The sequence below is a fragment of the Haliaeetus albicilla genome, chromosome 21, assembly GCF_947461875.1.
Source record: "Haliaeetus albicilla chromosome 21, bHalAlb1.1, whole genome shotgun sequence".
Taxonomy (NCBI): Eukaryota; Metazoa; Chordata; class Aves; order Accipitriformes; family Accipitridae; genus Haliaeetus; species Haliaeetus albicilla.
In genome coordinates this window covers 24295696-24317741 of record NC_091503.1, presented here as the reverse complement: position 1 = coordinate 24317741, position 22046 = coordinate 24295696, and the positions used below count along the sequence as shown (strand labels likewise).

At 37.4% G+C, this 22046-nt stretch overlaps 1 protein-coding gene across 2 annotated transcripts in view; it reads right to left on the bottom strand.

Annotated features, from left to right (window-relative positions):
* ATP9B (ATPase phospholipid transporting 9B (putative)) overlaps positions 1-22046 on the bottom strand; it is a 169333-nt gene that overhangs the window by 139687 nt on the left and 7600 nt on the right. For both annotated transcript variants that reach the window (XM_069809226.1, XM_069809227.1), the window contains exons 2-3: positions 13042-13215; positions 3323-3473 (exon numbers count right to left, since the gene is read on the bottom strand). In XM_069809226.1, the coding sequence (XP_069665327.1) occupies positions 3323-3473; positions 13042-13215 (325 nt within the window). The remainder of the gene's footprint in view (positions 1-3322; positions 3474-13041; positions 13216-22046) is intronic.

Genomic DNA, 22046 nt, shown 5'->3' with positions numbered 1-22046 from the left:
CAACATCGGCTTTTGAGGTAATCTAGAAGAAAGGCTCAGCATTAGATTTCTCAAAAGATTATTTTGCATTAAGTATTAGTACATAAGATATTTTTATTAATAAATCAAAGATTTGGTCTAAACTCCAAGATAATTGTCCAAGTGTCAAGTGAAGACACAGTCACCTTATCACAGAATACATTGTCCCATATTCCAAAGGAACGACAGATGCAGACATTCCTTTGGTAATTAAAGGCACCAGTTCAGCAAACACATGTTCTCAACATTGCTTTAGTTATAATTACAATGCTAAGAACATTATGCATTTTATAGAGTTTTGAATCTTCAAAGACTTCACATCTTTCTTTAGTAGGCCAGGATAACATGCCACCTCCAGCAGGATGATCAGAAGTGGCTACTCAACTTGGAACACTGAGACTTGAGAAAATGGATAATCAACTGTTTCAAAGCTAAAAGATTCAAAATAGATCAAAAAGCCAGATTTAAAGAGTGTCTCCATCTTTTAATCGTACAATGCAGTTAATATTACAATGACTTCTGCATGAAAATCAACATTATTGGACAGGTATTTATTGCTGTTATCAGTCCAACATTATTACTCAATTATGTAAAAGCCTATGCCCTAGGAAAAAATATTCAGGCAAGTTTGTTTCAAAGTGTCTTTCTGGTAGGCACAACAAAGTAGCAGTACCTCAAAATTGCCAGTTTCTTGCAAGAGTGCTACATTACTGTTCAGCTAAAGGCTACCTAAACAGCATCAAGTCAGAAGATTTTTTCAATAGCATGGAATTCTATTCCACTATTTACCAACAAAACTGTAAAGCCTAAGCCTAAAAAGTCAAATTTGAAGTTGCAGGGAAAGTCAGAGCATTCTTCCAAAATGAAACTATTTCAGCTTGAACCTGTACCTTGTGTTAATACTGATGAAGTTCATATGCTCATTTCTAGCGGTATGTTTAACTGTTTACAAAGACTTGATATACTAGGTCAAAGAAAAGTCCACTGAGTACTTGGGGAGGTGCAGATCTGCAAGAGCGCCCATCTTGCAGATGAAGGTGGGAGTTAATAAGCACCGTCCTACAAAACTTTTGAATCCCAGCATACCAGTGACAGTTCATTCAATACAAAGCTAAACACTTCAATCTAGTTAAGCAAACTGAAAAGTCTCCAGTTACATAAAACTGATTTAAAAAAAAAAACCAAACCAACCCCCCCCCCAAAAAAAAAACCCCAGACTACTGCTTTGAAGCTCAGGAGAGGTATCACAGAAGACAGTCTTCATGGAAATTTACACAAAACTCCTAAGCAGCTATACCAAGATGTATATGAAATAATAAACAGAAATTGAACAACCTGGTGTAAAGGTAAAAGCAGTAAAGTATTGTATATGAACGTTAGGAAATTAGATATTTTGGAAATGTTATAGCTCTTTTAGCCAGTGAGTAAAATTCTGTTGACCTAAACGTTATTTTAAGCTTGCATTTTGATATGAAATAATTGAATATTACCCACTGCCAGCTGCAATGTTAAAAAAAAGATACAACTCTAAACAGAAGACAAAACCTCACATGATGAAAATTTCAACCAGGGTAAAACACTGGAGTCAATATTTATGACTTAGTCACATTTATGGATTTGGAACCAACACAACTATCTTCCCTACAAATTACTTTTAGTGGAACAGCATAAAAAAAACCAGCTACACAGTATTTCTAAAAAATGAAAAGTGTTGATTTATGTCTAAAATTAAAATTTAGAAACATTTTATTTTCACTAACTATTGGGCTTTATGTTTGGGATCTCACCTCATTTTGAAGTTACTACTGAGTTTCCAAATACTACCACCAAAATAAAAAAAATCTGATTCTGCCTATACTGTAAAAAACCAAGACTTTCAAAAGATTAAAAAAAGAACAAACACTCTCAACAGGTAATCGCAAGCTATGGCTGGTCCCTATAGTAAATGTGAATCTAGTTTAGGATTTGTAATCTACACTGCAGATTTCTAGTCACAATAATCAATGGTTTACTATATGCTTAATGAATTTTGTGACCTTTAGGAAAGCATATGTGGCTTAGCCAATTTCAGTGTATTTAATAATTTAAACTTCGGCAGAAAACATTTACTTTGTTCAATAGAGATGAGAATATTTTATCCGCCTGTGATAAGTGACATTTTATTTCTTTGACAGGAGATCAGTCTTAATTACAAAGCCATTAATTTTTTCTGTTTTAATAAAGAAATGTATTAGAAAGCACCTGCCAGTCATTGGACCAAAGAGGCCAGAAGAATACAATCAATACTCTTATAAACCAGCATGATCACTTAAATGAAAAATTTAAGACAAAGCATGTCTATATTCAAATGTAGAAGACATTCAGTTTTTGAAACAGGACACAGGACTCTTGGACTGTATTAGTAGAAGTATGAGTAGAAGTGTATTAGTAAAATTTGTAATATCACAGCAGCATACATTTTTATGTTTTAACTACTGAAGCTTCAAAAGTTGTCTTCTCTATTGCTATATTTCATTATAACTTTTTTTTTAAACTATGAACTAGACAAAACTGTAATGTCTCTTTTGTCTTCATATACACTGTGAACATTATAGGCAAAAAATTTAAATTAAGACGCAATATGGCTTCTTAGAAAAAAAAGTGACAAAAACCCTTTCCACTCCACAATAAAAGTATTGTCTGAAGAATTGCATTCAAAACCAAAATGACATCACTATTTTTAAAACTGCAATAGGAAACACACCTCTGAAAAGTACTAACTTACTAAACTAGGCCTTACTTGTTGTCCTATAAATTGAAGAGGTGGGTTGGTTTTGTCCTTTAACGAGTTGCCTGTTTCAGAATACATTATTCATTACATTTTCAATGGCAGGGAGTATGAGAAAATATCTATGGGAGTACATTGTGATTTTCAACTATTTATTTCTCAAGTGAAGTCAGTGCTTTACAGTATTTTCACACTGACTGTGTAGAAATGCTTCTGTTTTAAAATGAGGATTACAAATTTCTGATGGTGAATAGAAAAGTGCAAGGGAACCCATCTCAGATTTCTAAAGCTTCACTGAATTCCAACCACTCAATCATACACACTGTGCTTCTTTAGTAAATATCCCTTTGAAAAGAAAACAATTTAGAAAAAAAGCAGCCTTGCTCTCAGTGGTGAATTTTAATTGAAGACATCAAGATAAATATAACAAGAAAAAGAAGAATCTGTGAAAATAAAATTATCTTTTTGCAGAACCATCAGAAACCACTACAGAACATATAGTCAGCCCAACACCAAAAAAATGGTTAATAGCCTTACCCCAGGTATAAAGGTAAAGACGTTGTATTTTTGATTTTTTATGGCATTTTTGGGGTATTTTTCTTCACACTTTTCAGGACACCCAAGCCACACTGTGCGAGCCTTCAGCTCTTTCTTTCTTCGGCAAATGTTTATGAGCCAATCAGAACAACTGAAAAGAAAAACAATTGTTTACTTTAAAACTAAAAGTTTACTGTATGTGATTACTATTTCCAAACCTGGAACCCTAAAGGCAAATACCCAAGAAAAACAGGCTTAAAAATTTTTGCCTCATCTAAATAAACAAGCATGATGTTGACTTGTAATGTTTAGGGCAATTACACAGTACTCAACTCATTCAGATACATGCAATATATAAACACTTGGCACATTCTTTACAGGAAATCCCAATAAAATAATGACAAGTTTCACTACACCTTGCCCTGACAGAGGTTCAAAAACTTCTAGTTAATACAAGTCTGCATTAGCAGTGGCTAAATTCCCACACCATTAAATAATTAACTCATGAGGAAATAAGGCTTCTGTCAGATAAAATCGGGAAAAATTCAACAGCTTTGTATACAATTTCCACATATTTTGCAAATCTTAATTTCCCCCATAAGACTGCCTATAGAAGGGAAGCAAACCTAACGCCATGCTGTCAAAGTTTAAAAAAAAAAAAAACACAAACAAACCAAAAAAAACTACAACCAAACCAAAACCCCACAATGTAAATGCAGATCACACAGTGATCTGCAATGGTGAACTTCACAGGAGAAAGGAGAAGCATCCTTGCCTAACGAGCTTACAAATCTACTGAAGAAGGTTTAAACAATAAGCAGTGAGATATACAGGAAGAGCTCACAGCCACCTTTAAACAACTGGAATTTGGACAAGGACACAGGAATGATGGAAGGAGATCACACTGTAGGAGGAACAAAAGGCTGGCAAACACAATGATGCCACTGAGGCTCAGCAGACTATTTACTAACAACAGTAAAACAAGAAACAAACAAACTCACACAATATTATCAGCCTAAGACTTGCTAGGACTAGCCAACAGGGGCAGATTATTAACGCAGATGAGTACAGATGGTTTGGAAAGAACCGGTAGCGTGGAAAGAAAAGCGGGTTTGCCATACGCTCTATATACTTGTTTTACAATCCCATATGTTAAAGGAGAATTTCTCTGCATTTTTTTTAATACTGGGGGGAGGTGCCTTAATCACATTGGGAGACTGTTTTAGGCAAGTGAATCGGGAAGACTGAGTGTCGTGGTTTAACCCCAGCCAGCAACTAAGCAGCACGCAGCCGCTCAATTCCCCCCACCCAGTGGGATGGGAGAAAGAATTGTGGGGGAAAAAAAAGTAAAACTCGTGGGTTGAGATAACAACGGTTTAATAGGACAGAAAGGAAGAAAACCGTAATAATGATAATAACAATAATAAAATGACAATAATAATAATGATTGGAATATACAAGTGATGCACAAAGCAATTGCTCACCACCCACCAAGCGATGCTCAGTTAGTTCCCAAACAGCCATCCCCCCAGGCCAACTCCCCCCAGCTTCTATACTGGGCATGACATCACATGGTATGGAATACCCCTTTGGCCAGTTTGGGTCAGCTGTCCTGGCTGTGTCCCCTCCCAACTTCTTGTGCCCCTCCAGCCTTCTCGCTGGCTGGGCAGGAAAAGCTGAAAAATCCTTGACTTGGTCTAAACACAATTTAGCAACAACTGAAAACATCAGTGTGTTATCAACATTCTTCTCATACTGAACCCAAGACATAACACTGTACCAGCTACTAGAAAGTAAATTAACTCTATTCCAGCCAAAATCCGAACACTGAGCAGACAGGCCTTCTGTGAGTACCTACTGCAGCCAAAGCACTGACCTAACTGGTCACAGTGGATTTCAGCTACATCAGCAGGTGAAGTTGAACATGAAGGAAAGTGACATGTTTTCTAGTGAGGTTTTTTAATCTACTGACAATATTTTTGATGCAGGAAAAAAAAAAAGTAACCACTAGGAAGCTCTTCTAAATTGTATTCAAACCAACAGAAAGGATTTTGCTGAGAACAGGAGGGGAAAGTTATGATCCAGTCACCTAAGCATTGTTTCCCTGGATGACTTCTGAAGAGTCAACCTACTTGTATGTATTTGTACACACCTGAAAGAAAACAGAAAGTCATAACCAACACTGATATGTCAGAGCAACCTCTAAAATGGAAATAATTTCCCTCCGTAAAGAACCAGATGCACTACAGCTTGAGAATACATGTCCTCTCTTGACTCCTGGGACTTTGAGCACCCGATCTAGTGGAAGGTGTCCCTGTCCATGGCTGAGGAGGTTGGACTAGATGATCTTTAAAGATCCCTTCCAACCCAAATTATTCTATGATTCTATGTCTCTAATAAAACCTAGCTCTCAAGATATTTCTCGTAAGGAAAGTAAAGGAACATATTCTTGGAACTGACACAGTTGGAAAAATCATAATTGCAGAGTAGCTTGTTATAAAACCAAAATAATTTCAGTGAAGTTCTGCAAAGCTTTATCTAGAACTTACTAGGTAATTGACTATTGAATATGTCATTTTTCAGAAAACAAAAAGCTAGAAGAGACAGCAGTACATGCAAAAAGGAGATTAGAATTCAAATTGGTCTTGACAGATTGGAAAAACCACTTGGAAGAAATAGAACACAGGTAAACAGGCAAAAGCGCAACATAGTACATTTACACAGAAATAATCAACTACGCAAACGCAGAATTGGAAAAGAGTTAGCAGACAGCAGCTCAGAAGAGGACTCAGTTACTGCATAAGAATGATATACGATATACATGCGCAAAAAAACAGCATATCTGGTCAGTGTGGACAGGCATATTGCTAGCAAGTCATGAATGTATTCCTTTTTTGTAGTCCAGTGCTAGCAAGATCTCATTTGGCTTACAATACCATGTTGAAATTTGGTATTCAAAAAACAGGGCTACTGGGAAAACGAAGACCACACACAAGAGCAACAAAACAATTACAGGTCTAGAAAGCAGGGTAGGCTTGTCTACTAGATACACCGAAAGAAAGAGAGTTGTTCACAGAAGGCTGAGTGTGGACCTAATATCGTTTCAAGTATGTAAGAAACAGCTGCAAAGAGGAGAGGGACAATTATTCTCTAGGTCCACCATGATTAAGTAATGGTGGACTTCAACTGTGGCAAATAAGGAAGCGGGGGGGACAGACATTGAGTAAATGCTTCTAACAACCAGGGTGGAAAGAAACACTTAGGGAGGCTGGAATTGCTACCACTGCAGGTCTCAAAGATCTGGTTAGATCAGACATAAGCGACAGGTGTAATTCATCCTGTGCAGGCAAGGAATTGACTGGACAACCTTTTAAGGTCCTTTCTTATTCTGTTTTTCCACAATTACAGAATCACAGTATACACAAATATGCAGGGAAGAAATGCTGTTAGCTTCCATCGCCACAGTCCCACTTAAAATGTTCTTGTCTGTAGCCTACATTATCCCAAGCCTATTATAAAGTAATTTTGCCAAAGAACAAATGGAATTCAAAGTTGCAGGCTTTTTTTAAAAAAAACTAGAAGTTATGCAATAGTAAAATCATTCAAAGCAACATTCACTTCATTATAGAAATGCCACTACACCAATACTCACAAGCTGACATTTAAAACACTTAAATTTAAAATGCTGGATTCTTAAGATTTCCTCCCCGAAACTTTCACTGTGGGATGGACATCAATTTGGTTGGATTCTATGTAAACATGCCTTTTATTTTTGTTACAAATACAAGCCCATTCAGCAACTTTTTCCCATCACTTTAAACAGTAACAAAGAATCATTCCATCGTAAAAACTGGATTAGTTCAAGGTTTGAAATTCAGCCCTGTTATTTAGTAACATACAAGTCAGAAAAATCAAGTTACCTTGATCATTACTTAAATTTTTCTTTAAAAGCAAAATGAACAGCAGTCTTTCTATGTCATGGTTCCACAATCAGTTTAACAGCTGTGAACCTATCCTGCTGCTGCTGAAACAGCTAGTACCACCCTCCTCCCATAACAAAGGTGTGGATTCTTGCCCCTTCCCTTGTGCTGACACAACTACTCATGCAACTGCACGGGTAAATCAGACCCACAAATTGATCCAGCTGTAAACTAACGCAGAATAAAAAGGGGACTATTTTCTGGTAGATCCACCCCTGATTCTTGAATCTGTAAATCTGTAAAAATAGTTGAAGCGACACAGGCTACATGCTGGCAGGAGAAGGTGCAACGATTCCACTCAGTGCTAGCTTGGATTTACACTTGATAAAACTGCTCAAGGAATTAACACTTTAAATGTGTTAGTTTCCAAGGCAGGGGGGGGTGGCGAGGACAATACAAATGGAAGAAACAGCTTAGCTGTATAGTAAGAAGTGTGGAGACAGATCTGTAGCACATGAGTTCCAAGGAAAATAATTTTTTCCAGGGAAAGCAAACAAGCATGACAGCTTCTGTCTACAAGCCCACAGACAGAAATTTCCCAACAGCCTTTGGAATCCTGCATTGCTTAAATCGGTTTTTGAATTTAAACCATAAACAGACTAAACATTTGACTAGGCACAGCGTCTTTTGTAGAATAATTTCTTCAGACACTGAGGACTTTTCTATTGCAAAAATTAAACATTTGACTAAAGTAACTGAATTATATTGCCTTCCTCACCACAGAGCTTCCCATTCTTGAAACTACTTTTTCCATTACAGATCAACAGAGAAGCTGAAAGAGATGCCATAATGACCATTAGTTTAGCAAACGCCAAAAAGTACAGACACAAGAATGATGTCCGACTGGGAAACAACTGTGATACCTTTGATAAAAGGGATTTGACTGACACAGAGCTAACAACACTGAAGTTCTCAGACACAAGAAAACTCAGATGATGGAAATATTACAGGTTATGCCCAAATCAGTATCATAATGGTGCAGATGAGTTTTACTACCTTAGAAGTAAAAATCAGTTAGATTCTGCCATTACAGTCTCAGCAGTAATCACTGTTATATCACAGGAAGAATAAGAGGTGGACGTGCTGGCCTCAGAAATCCTAATCAATTTACATTAATTCAGATTTTTAAGAACAATGAAGTCTACCCAATACTTTTGAAACTCAGATTATCAACACCCAACACATACTTAATCTGTTCTCAAATTAACATTCCCCAATACAGAAACTATTTTTGTGCAAGGGTATGGACCCTTTCATGCGCTTTTGTACCCACTGAATTTGTGTGAAGCAAACATCAGGAGATAAACCAGAATAGCATTCTCCGAGCTTCAAATATCCTAAAAACATAACGTAAGATATAGCATGATCAAGACACACTTCAGATTTTCCTGAAATCTTTAATGTAAAGCCACACTTTATGCTATGGATTCAGCAATTAAAAATCACATCCTTGTTTATTGATTTAAGCATTTACTTCAAATGCCCTTGCCTAGAAAATTCAACACATGCACAGAAAGCTTTTTTTCTTAAGCTAGCTATAAGCCATGTTGCCTATATCAACACAACAGATTGTATATATGAAGAAATTAACTAATTGATAAAAGAACTTTAAGTTATATCTATTAAATGACTTTTTACCAACCTGCTTCCTAATGTGTTTTTATGTATAGGAACAATAACCACACTCTTCATATTAGTAACTGATGCCGTATTTAAAAAAACTGGAGTAGTTGTTAAATAAGAACCCTTAACTTTTTCATAAATGGAGCATATCTCTCCAAGTCAAAAGCTAAAGTAAAAGTCTCAACTGACTCTGCAGCTCTAATAATAAAGGCTTTTTTTATTTTCTCTTTTCATTACTTTTATCCTACAAGCTTAACTGCCAGTATCTTTCACAAAACAGCATTTTCATCAGAATGGAAAGATAATATAAAAGCTGTATATTGTCTGCAAGGGTCAGCTTTTCCTTATTAGGTTTTAAGTAGCAGAAACTAGTTCTGCAAAGAAAACATACTGTAATTATTGTACTCAACAGGTAGCTTCAGTAATCAGGCCAAAAGCAACACAGTGGTCATGTCATTCTTAAAAGATCAGCATTTTCCCATGCTTCTGCATAACAAATGCGTTGCAGATTAATTGAAAGCGTACAGGCCATCTTAGAGCCCAAATTAATCCGAGCATTTGATATCCCCTTCACTTCATATGGAAATGCCATTCAATGGCACCATTTTCATAGGGACAAAGTGTTTTTTGATAACAAGTGGAATGTAAATCTCATGAGAAAGAAATCAATCCAGCCCAAAGAACTCCAGAGTATTGATCTATGTGCATTATAATTTCACAAGCTTGAAGAGAATTTGTAAGTTAAAGGGGAAATGATTACAGCCACAAAACAGCTGCTATATCACAAAGTTTTCTTTTAACTGTGCTATGAAAGCAAGAAATAAGCAGTTTCTGAAGTTAAAAGTTACATTGATTGAATTAAGTCTTCAGTTTGTTCAAAATCAAAGACAACATTTGATTTAATTATGATTTTTTTTCCTGCAAATGTAGAAACTGTTTAAAGAGCTGCAGATTTGCAAATAAAGTACACGCCATTCAGTTCCAATCAACAAGTCTATTGTCTAAACAGAAGTTGAAAGCTGAATAAAGGATTTTTACAAAATCAATTTTAATGTACAGTGAACTTTGTCAAACCTTCCATATTTACTCCTGCCAAAAGGGTGAAACTTTTTCATCTAAACAGTAACAGTTTGTGATGTAGCAACAAAAATCTATAGAATATAAAATTCTAGAGCTGCAAAGTAAATGATGGAAAACTTCCTCTCACAAAAGTGAGATTAATCCTAACAATGCAAGACAGACAAGAAAAACCTAGTGGGTATGGAGGGTTTTGTTTGTTTGTCTGCAACAAGTAAAATGATTTTGAACACAAACACAAGACTTCCACCGAGAACCCAAAAGAAATCGGGGCCCCCTGAGCTTGGGTCCAGACAAATGCCTAGTCTTTTATTGTGTTCATCTTTCTGTCACAGCTTTGAAAAATTTACAACTTAGTTTAAAGCACAAAAGGGAATTCTGGATGTGGAAGTTGAGATTTCAACCTCACCCAGTCTCAGGTACAAGATATTAATTTCCATAAGACAGGGTGAAATTTTAAATTCTGTTCAACTGAACAGGTTTCAGACTGCTATGTTATATTTAATGTCACACTACACTTAAAAGAATGCAGTTTGCCTTCTGGAAAGAAGTTTCAGTTGTTTGTATAGCATGTATAATCCACCATCAACACACATGAAAATTGTTTTCTCACATGTTCCTCTCCATTTCAAGTGTGAAGGCACCAACACCCAATTGTATCCTAAACTGATACTTTACACCACATAAACAGTGTAACTCATTCTACTACAGTGTAAGCAATAACTGCATGTATGACAATGCAGTTGCCTCCAGGTTTCCTGTATGATCTTTTGCACAATCCTAGGCAACTTTATGAACTGCAAATAGGCATTTCAAAAACTCTAGTACTCTGTGGGCCCCAGCAAAAAAATCATGAAGTTTTATTATGAGAAACCACCAAAAAGAGTAAATTAACACTGACTGCACATCCCTGACTTTTACCAATAACAAAGCCTCAATGGTGCTCTCAGCCCAGACAAAACCTCCCTATCACTGTAATGGGTATTTACATACTCACTCAGAAGTGCTCACCCAAGCTGAGGTTTTTGTCCAGCCTGACTGGACCAGTAGATAAGATACCATGGGATTCACCTTCCTTCCAGCTGATTTTCCCCATCTCATCCAAGCAGATGTCTGCACCTTTCTTGTGGGAGTATCCTCCACCTGCTAATATCCTACTGAAATTTCAAGCTTCTGCTAGGATCTGGGGGTTATTTTTTTTTTTTTAAATAGAGATTTTATTTCTTCTGTGAAAAATGGAAATTATCTGCTATGATGTTCTGTTATAGAAAACACTAATGGGAATAAAATGCCTCTAGGTATAAATACAAGACTGAATTGACTCTTTATTGTATCCAAATTCAGCTGAGGAAATAGCAAAGCAGAAGTCATACCCCTCTAAGGCCTCTTTCTTAGTGAGGGCTTTTCTTTTACACACCTAGATTAGCAGTAATATATGTATAAGACATAGCAAAATAACGAATCCATAATGCAATTTCCTTGCTCTTTTCATTCTCAAAAATCCATCACAAATATGGCTCAAGTATTTTCATTAATAAGTTCTAATAAGTTTGAAAGTTTCTAGGCTTGAGCTCCACTTAAAGCCAAGATGTCCCTATCAATTTTAAAAAGCAAGCAAGAACATGAAATTTTGCGATCTTCAGCATTAATGAAACTTTCTTGTGACATTCTCTTATGAGTGTTAATTAGTTCCAACATAAACTCATCTTGCAATTGCCCGCTTCTATCCAAATGCAGGGTGCAGTCTTTACTGGTCTACCTGTTTTCATGAAACTTACAGGAATGTAATCACAGTAACTAATACTCACTAATACTTAAAGACCTGAACTCACCTAAAGTATATTGTTTGAAAGGTATCTCAATTTTAAGATATGTCCAAAAGATTAACAGCCTCTTTAAATACTTAAAAATGTTTTTTAAAATCTACAATAGTAGTTCTGTAACAGAAACATTGCTTCCAAAAATCATTTACATATAGAAATGCTGCTTCTGTAACCTCTACCTTACTTCCTGCTACTTTCCAAACACTTATTCCCTATAATAAAATTAATACTCCATGAAGTTTTTAATCCAATAATCCAATAGGATGCTGTTGTATCATTATAGAAAAAAGACACAAATCATATTTTTTCTGCAAATAGTAAAGCTGTATAACAAAATTATTAATTATTAAAGGTGCACAAATACAGCTTTACTTAGGTAAAACAAGAGTATCAGGCCTCTTGGAATTTATTAAGTGCCATGAAAACCACCTGTGAAGACTTCCATCCAAATAAATTCTAAAACCATCTGCCCAAAAAAGCATTCCTCATTCAAGTTCACTGAAAACGCTCTACTCACTTCACTTGACTGATTCTCAGATTTTTCATTCAAGATAAAAACACCCCATGATTCTTAATCATCCTAATATTAATTTCTGTATTTAGAAATGTGCTAGCAATTCATCAGAAAGTCACTCTTCCAAGGCAGCTGCATACAGCAGAGTTTAGCACACAAAGTTTCTAAATAAGAAACATATCACAGGAGCTAATTCCAGCTGTAATTCACACCAAGGCCACAGGTTCCATGTATTTTTTAACCCTTAAAGTTGAAGTGATAACTGATCATTAATTAATGAATTTGCTTTTTCTTTTCAGTCACATCAGTAAAATTTGTGTATCGTCAACTTAACACACTAATGCCCTCAGAAGTAAAAGAAAGTTTTAACCCCTCTACACCAACGTGGTTTTGAGTAGAACTGAGGACCAGGCTTATATGCCATATTATGGACCTCAGACTAGTACGAGACCTCTCTTAAAAGCCTCTCTTTTTCTTGCAAGTCAGGAAAACAGACAGGAGAAGTACACAGCAGCAGCTCTTCAGAACTTTTTTATTAATGGCTTGTAACGTCCTAGTAGGGAAAATACAGGCAAAGCAATCAGAAGGTGCATGACAAGCAAATTATTGTGTTCCTGTACTCTGCACATATCACACAATGCACAGTTACTATTTACTTAATTCATTTAATAGTTTAATAAAAAGTACTGGTATGCAACAAACCTAGTGCAAAGGAACTTCCAGCCACCACAGATAAACCATTCTAAGCCTCTTCTTCTCTGAGAAATTCTGGCTCTTGGTAGAGTATGGTAATCACTCTCATCATTTTCAAAGCCTTCTTCTGACATCATTAGTGGCATTTCATCCAAGTGAGAGGACTCATCTTCCACTTGGTACCTGGCAAAATGAAATAAAAACACTAAATAAATAGCCAATACATCATTTTTTATTATCAGGAGTCTCCTAAAGTAACAAGTTAATTTTTGCCATATGGAATTCTAGAAGATATTTTCATGTAAACATCTCATGTATTTGTGCTAACACATCAACAAGAAATTCTGATTTGAGCTAAAAAAATGTGTAATACAGCAAAAAGGCCTGCAATCAATCATTGTCAATCATAGTATGACTCATTCTAGGGCAATTCTTGTTTCTTATATAATTTGTACATAGAGCCGCAACTTCATACTTTTCAAAGGATTCTTTATAAGATTTTGTTAAACAGAATTTACTTGGCAAAGTTTATAGCAGATGCAAATAATGAGTTTTCATGGAAGCACAGACTTCAGATTTCCACTGAGCTTCTTCAACTTGCTTTCCTGACATCTATTCCTGTGTGCACAGGCCTCTATTTGAGTCACACTTTCTACACAACTCATCAGTTTCTTAGTTTTGATTGCTAAAACATGTTACTTTTATAATTCTACACAAAAACATTCAACAAGTCAAAACAGATTTGCCTGTGGGATCTATGGAAACAACATTAAGCTAACAATGGTCCTTTCCCTCTCCAGAAACTATTCTCCACTCCAATTTTACATTTCTGGAATGCTTTTCATGCCAAGACAAAACACTGGAATATTTCATAAGAAAATTCCCCTAAGTGCATGCAAATTGAGTAACTTGTTCAGTTCATATTTTTATACCATTGGGAAGATGATTGAAAACTACACTATTGCTCAGGTTTCCTTTCACAGACTATTAAAAGGACTATTAAGAATATTAATTAGAAGAAAATTTTTAAAAGAATTAAACATTATAGTCAAGCAAAGATCACCTACATGTATGCAATAACACATACAATAACCCTAACCAATAAAAATTCACGATACAGAAGATAAACAAAAAGGTCAGAAAAGCTGGCTGCACAAGTGCTTACAAAATACATGAAAAACATATCAAACTGAACACAAAAGCAAAATTTTTAAATATATAAAAATATTACTTGACACTACCGGTAATGGTAGTTAAGCAGTCTTTAAATAGAAAGAGCTGATGAAAAAAAGTATCTGACCAGAATAAATCAAAATATGTTCTGCATATGTATTTTTAAAATTTCTCAAATACTTTACAGTTCAGAAGACTAGTAGAGCATCATCAATCCATTATTTGATTAACATGTAATTTATCTACCTTGAAATTATTCTTGCACTGGGATTAGTGAAGAATAATTCATAGAGCTCAGGAAAAAAAGAAAACAAGAAAAAGAAAACAAAAAAAAGAGGTTTTGGCACAGAATTAGTACATTTGATTTTTATGAAGCTGTATTGTATAGTCATCTCTTACGATGTGCACCCTGGGACTGTCCCATTTTCCCCACAGCAACCTAAAACCAATCTATATGAAAATAGTAATTAACAAAACCAAAAATCCATTCCCTTTATGTGAGAGAGCAGCTGGAATGCATGGCACTCTGCCTGGGGATGGATGAGGAGCCAGCTGAGAACTTCTGGGTTAGGATTAAAGAGAAGACAGGTGAAGGTGACATTATAGTGGGTGTCTCCTATAACCACCTGAACAGGAAGAACAAGCAGATGAGGCCCTTTATAGACAGATAGAAGCAGCCTCACATTCGCAGGCCCTGCTCTTCATGGGGGACTTCCACCACCCAGGTATCTGCTGGAAGGACAACACAAAAGGACATAAGCAATCCTGGAGGATCCTGCAGTACTTTGACAACAATGTCCTCCTCCAAGCAATTAGAGGAGCCAACAGCACTCTGCTGGACCTCTTACTCACCAAGCAGGGAGGGGCTCACTGAGGATGTGAAGGTCAAACACAGCCTTGGCTGCAGTGACCATGAGATGGTGGAGTTCAATGTCCTGAGGGAAGGGAGGAGAGTAAAATGCAAGCTTACAACCCTGGACTTCAGAACAGGTTTGGCCTTTCCAAGAACTGCTTGGAAGTGTCCCATGGGATAAAGCCTTTTTTGGGGCCCTCTCCCCTCCAAGCTGGTTAGCATTCAAGGATCAGCTCCTCCAAGCTCAAGAGTTTTCCATCTCAGTGAATAGGAAGGCGGGCAAAAATGCCAGGAGGGCTGACTGGATGAACAAGGAGCTCCTGTCCAAGCTCAGACGCAAAAGAGAAACGCACAGAGGGTAGAAGCAAGGACAGGTAACCTGGGAGGAATACAGAAACATTGTCCAAGCACCCAGGGACAAAGCTAGAAAAGCTATAGCCCAAACGGAATTGAATCTGGCCAGGGACGTCAAAGACAAGAAGTCTGTAAGTACACAGGTGACAAAAGGAAGACGGGATAATGTGGGTCCATAGCTGAATGAGACGAGGGACCTGGTTACACAGGACATAGAAAAGGCTGAGGTACTGGATGCTGCCTTTGCATCAGTCTTTACTAGCAAGAATGGCTTTCAGGAGTCCCAGGTGTCAGAGAGCAGGGGGAAAGGCTGGAACAAGGAAGACATACCTGTGGTGGAAGAGGATCAGGTCAGGGAACACTTAAGCAAACTGGACATACATAAGCCCATGGGCCCTGATGGGATGCACCCATGAGTTCTGAGGGGCCTGGCAGATGTCATTGCAAGGCCACCTTCGATAACCTTTGATCAATCATGGCAACTAGGAGAAGTGACTGAAGACTGGAGGAAAGCAAATGCCACTCCTATCTTCAAGAAGGGCCGGAAGGAGGACCCAGGGAACTACAGGCTGGTCAGCCTCACCTTGATCCCTGGGAAGGTGATGGACCAGCTAATCCTGGAAACCATTTCCAGGCACACGAAGGACAAGAAAACCATATGGAGTAGTCAGCATGGTTTCACCAGGGGGAAGTCATGCTTCACCAATTTGATAAACTTCTACAATGAAATAACTGGCCTGGTAGATGAGGAGAGAGCAGTGGATAGTGTCCACTTGGACATCAGTAAGGCCTTTGATACTGTCTCCCATAAAATCCTCATAGACAAGTTGTTGCTGTAGGGGGCTAGATGAGCAGACAGAGGTGGACTGAAAACTGCCTGAACAGCCAGGCCCAGAAGAAGGTGGTCATCAGTGGCGCAAAGTCTAGTTGGAGGCCAGCAACTAGCAGTGTACCCCAGGGGTCCATACTGGGTCCAGTCCTGTTCAACATCATCATTAGTGATCTGGAGGATGGAGCAGAGCACACCCTCAACAAGTTTGCTGATGACACAAACTTTAGATGAGCGAGTGACAGACCAGAGAGTTGTGCTGCCATCACAAACGACCTCAACAGGCTAGAAGAATGGGCTGGCAGGAACCCTGGGAAGTTCGGCAAAGAGAAATGTGGGGTCCTGCACCTGGCAAGGAACAACTCCACACACCAGTATATGCTGGGGGCCACCCAGATGGAAAGGAGCTTGGCAGAAAACAATCTGGGGATCCTGGTGAACACCAGGTTGAACATGAGCCAGCGATGTGCCCTTGCTGCAAAGAAAGCTACTGGTATCCTGGGCTGCGTTAGACAAAGTATTGCCAGCAGGTGAAAGTAGGTGATCCTTCCCCTCTGCTCAGCACTGGTGAGGCCACACACTAGACTCCTGTGTCTAGTTCTGGGCTCCTCAGTACAAGAGAGACGTGGACACACTGGAGAGAGTCCAATGAAGGGCCATGAAGATGATTAAGGGACCGGAGCATCTCACATATGAGGAAAGTCTGAGAGGGCTAGGGTTGTTCAGCCTGGAGAAGAAAAGGCCTGGGCAGGTTCTTATTAACATCTGTAAATACCTGAAGGGAGGAGAGAAGAGTGAGCCAGGCTTTCTTAAGTGGTGCCCAGTCACAGGACTAGAGGCAATGGTCACAAACTGAAACACGGGAGGTGCTGTCTGAACATCAGGAAACACTTTTTTACCACAAAGATGACTGAGGACTGACAAGGGTCGTCCAGGGAGGTTGTAGCATCTCCATCCTTGGAGATGTTTAAAAGTTGTCTGGACATGATCCTGGGCAACCAGCTCTAGGTGGCCCTGCTTGAACAGGTGGGAATTCTGCTGACACAGAACAGCACCCTGAGCGGTATTCAGTCCAAAATCTTGATAGACAAACTCAGTATTTTGAAAAGAAAATAACATTACAAACACCAGGACTAAGCATAAAAAAAAGCACCATCACTGGATTTGCATTTTCTCAACTTACTGTATATTTAATACAGAAGTCTGACACCATTTCCTTTTCCCTTAGATTTTCTGTGTTGTGCCCTGTTGTATGCGGGAATATATTAAAGCAATTATTAACCATTTTTGGATGCCACGAAAGGAGTGGGGAGGGGGGATTGTATTGCAGTATTAGATTTGTATTGAAAAGGTACACTACATATTTTACACTGGCTACGTAATAAATTGGTATCAATACAGTTAAGAGGGAAGATCTAATAAGGAAGGAGAGAAAAAGAAAAACCAAACCCACTATTGGTTAACCAGTCATTAGCTAGACACCTCCTCTTTTAGTTGGCAGGTGATGCCCTGATTCCTATACCTCCTTTGAATCACTTAGTATGGGACATCATTAACGGGTATTAACAATGTGTTCAAACCAGATTAGAAAATAATGCATAACTAGGAATAATAATAAACACACGCCCCTCCATTCCCCGCAGATGCAAGTCAGCTGAGTATTGGAATCTTAAGCATGTCAGACCTTGCGAAGAAAAATCTTCACCTATTTCAAATGATGCAAAAGCACAACTACACTGCAGAAAACAACAAAATTTCAAACTAACATGTAAATTTGTTAAAAGTTATGAGTTCCCAGAAAGTTAGCATGTGAAAATATGGCATGTAAAATGCTTTCAGAATTATCACCACCAGTACCCACTTAAAAAAAAAAAAAGGGGGGGGGGGGATAAAGTTTAAAACAAACATGAAAAACTTGATCTTCACAAACCGTGTTGTCTGCAAAAAGCTGCATCTGATGTTTAGTTTAATATGGCAATCTGGCAACATGTTTTCCATTCCCATTACTATCAACAGTCATTAAGAAAAAGCACTATACAAAAAATTGTCTTCACAAAACAGAGCAGTTATTACACATTAACACATATATTATACTAAATTATATGGATTACTCTCAGACTAGACTAATTTTAACACTAGACAATAAAACCACTGCTTAAAAAAAAACTTAAGACATTACTTTATGCTAAGACTTCTAGTAAGGCAGGCCTGTGTTTAAACAGATTCACATTCAATGCTTTTATAATCTCTCCTGGTTAAATTTGCAAATTACATTATCAGTTTTAATACAGAGCTTTCCATTGCATCACGTTTTGCTTTTAGACATCCAAACAATTAATAGGGTACTTGTAACACCATCCAGCGAAATCACAATCTGCTAGCTGTACTGGAGCATAGAGCAAGATATTGCAATGTAACAGATAAATTTTACTTCTGTACAAAGTTAACAGGTGTCTGATTCGGGAAATTATATCCTTTATATACAAAAGTAACACAGCAAATATGGTTAAAGTCTCTCTTGAAGGAACATGCTAATGCAAGAGAATTATAGGAGGCAGACTTGGCTGAGAAACACATACACAGACATGCATAATATTTAAATCTACTCTTGTAAATGTGTTAATATTTGCAGAGTACATTGATGTCCTAATTATAATTTCATTAAAGTTTTTCTGCCATTATATTATAAACAACTTTTTTCACAATCAGTATCTAGGTTTGCACTTTTAAATATGGAGCTTTACCAAGTTGTGAAGACAATGAGCATAAGCACCATCACGCTTAATAATCCTGACTTCAAAATACAGCCTCTGAACTGGCAAGCAATTTATTCTGTTTCAAAAGCAATTTTGCTATTGTGTTGGAAAATTGTACTTCAGTATTTAAAAACAATAAGATAATGAATAATGGATTTTTCATAACTAGGATGAGGACAAAAATCTTTGTGTCTTTGTTACCTATTATTTTTCTGCACTTAATTGCTTGAAGTGCTGATTTTCCTTGAGTGACAAATCAATTAAGTATAATCCCAGAAACTTTTATTAAAATAGGGAAGCACTGAAAGCAACATGAATAAAGAAGCTAGAGTGAAGACATCAAAACTCTCAGCATGAGTGCTACTAAATCAGGTAGGAAGACAACCATCTTGACAAAAATATGGTTTCCTAATGAAAAAGGAACATTAAACAACTTTCAACAAAATCTGACTATTATTAGGAATATCATTTAACAGATTTAAGTGAAAGGAAACCATGTACAAGAAATACTTTTAAATGAAATTTTGATATAAACATCTGCTGTGAAAATGATGCCTCAAGTCACCTGTACCTATATGATTCCACTTTGATGGCTGTTTGCCAGAGTAGATACAGCTGCAGAGTTCCATGGGTGCCATAACTGGTAATGGTAACCATTTTAATTCATTTAAATCTAATCTGGCTACCTATTTAGATCCCTAATTATTTGTCAGCTTTCCATTGTTCTGAAAGAGCAACGCTCAAGAGCGCTGCAGGAAGTGCAAGGGGCAGGGCAATCAGGACCGCATGTTCTTCTGGTTTTACTTGCTTGACAAATGCAGAAGCAGTATCTATGAAGGATTTTTCTATCTGTCTGCTTAAAAGACCCAGGCAGGATAAAAGCACTGTGTCAGATACTGCATAAATACCATTTCCTTGTCACCTATCACTTGTGCTATATACCATAATTCACAAGAAGGAAAAACAAAGCTGATGTCTTAAAGCAGTATTTCTCAAACCCACTGAGAGAGGGAAAAGGAATGCGTGGCCATGAGCCTACACAGGAATTGGATATATGAGCTGGCTGTGGGATGCAGAATAGCATAGAAGAGAGGCAGCAGTGGAAAAAGTTCCAGCTGAGCATCTGAGTAGAAAAGCTGAGAAAGACCAGTTACTGGCAGTTGAGCTATCACTGCTTGCCACTGTAACCATGTCCCATCCCACCAAGCACTGGCAATTCGGCTCAATGGCTGCTGCCAGCCACAGGACTCCCCCTGCGTCTGGTCACGGGCAAAGGAAAGACTGAGAGTAAGCAGCACAACCTTCTTCACCCATATCCTGCTCTACCTGCAGTAATTCCTCCAAGGGTTAACCTAGGTGAACACCTTCCCAGTCTGAGGATAAAGGAGACTGCCAAGTTGTAGAGATGCAGTAGGAGGAATAAGGAAGAAAGGGACAGGCATGTTTATAGAAAGAGCAAGAATTGTTTCTTAAAGGACAAACCACCTGATGTAACTGTTCAGATCCTGTCCTGTGACAAAGAAAAAAATTCCAGGAAACTCTGTACAGCAGCAGGAAAAATTTTATTAAGAAACGCATGTTCATCCATAACCATGCTTATAAGTATACAATGTATTGTTGTATAACTGCTCCTCTTACTCCAGTATCCAGTGTCTCCATAAAACAGATTGCTTTGCTAGAAGCTACCCAAGAAAAATCAAATTAAAAATGCAGAAGAATATTTGAAAAAAAAAATATTTGTAAGGATTGGAAGTTACTTTTTCCCCTCTAATTTCAAACACCTCTATGCTTTACACAGCAGTAAATTTAGTTTAACTACAGAGCAATCATGTTGTTCCTAGATTACAACAGAAGTGGAAAATGGAAAAATCTTCTACAGGTGAGTGCGTGAAATTTAAAGAATTTCCTTTAACCTCTTCCTCCAAAACACAGAAAAGCTAATTTCTAAAAACTTCTGAAATATTAGAGCTTACCACTATTTGTCTCTATTTAACTTTAGTTATGCCTCTAATGCAAGTGCACCCCTAACCAGTATTACTTGGGAATTCTCTAAATCCAAGTCCTGGCCTAAAAAAAAATACATACACACACACAAAATAATCTTATTACAAATTTATATGCATTATCAGGGACAGGTGTGTCAGATATCTACACAGAAGAGGACACTAACCACAGCACTCCAACAGTTATAACAACAAAAAAATCCAAACAAAAAAACCCCCAAGTAAACAGCTAGGACAGCTTTTAAGGAAGCTGAAGATTTGTGGAGCTGAACATTTATATCCAGTTTCAATAGTTAACTTTGCTTTTGTGTCCTTGCATGAAAGGATCTATAAAAACCTATTACAACACTCCCATCATAGCACATGTTTATCCATCGGACAACAAAATAGAAGAAAAAACTACTTTACTGTATGCAGGCAAGTTTGTTACTGAGTGTGTCACCAAGACGAATAATATTTACTGCAATAAGACCAAATAAATCAAGTTGCCCCAGCCTTTTACAAATGATGCAGAGAGATATTCTGGAAAAACACAAGGCAGCATTTTTGATCAACTACTACAATAAGAAAAAAAAGGAAAAAAAAAAAAGGCTGGCATCTTCTGCCATGGAGAACTAAGGGAAAAACCCTCACATCAGTTGAGATAAAGGTCTGAAAGCAGATCACATAGTTATTACCAAGGCAGCTCCCTTTCATCAGTAGCTTATCAAAAATTGCTTAAATCACAGGTACTAAAATTACAGGTTCCACTCGACACTTACATAAAGCAAATATTCTGAATGCTATTTGCCTTCTCTCTCTCCTAGCTCTCACTTTCTTAACAGAGCTGTATATAGATGAAACAAATTCAGGAGACCTGCATAATGAAGCCTTCATGAAAAAAGGCACCCTTCCTTATTCCCCTTTGCTTACCATACAAAGCATTATATATATCCTAATACAAGATCTTTTTCAACCCATGACAAGATGAGTGAGTCTCTATATTTAACAAATAGGTACCAGAAATACCTAAATACACAGCAGGACCTGAGGAAACATCATCTACA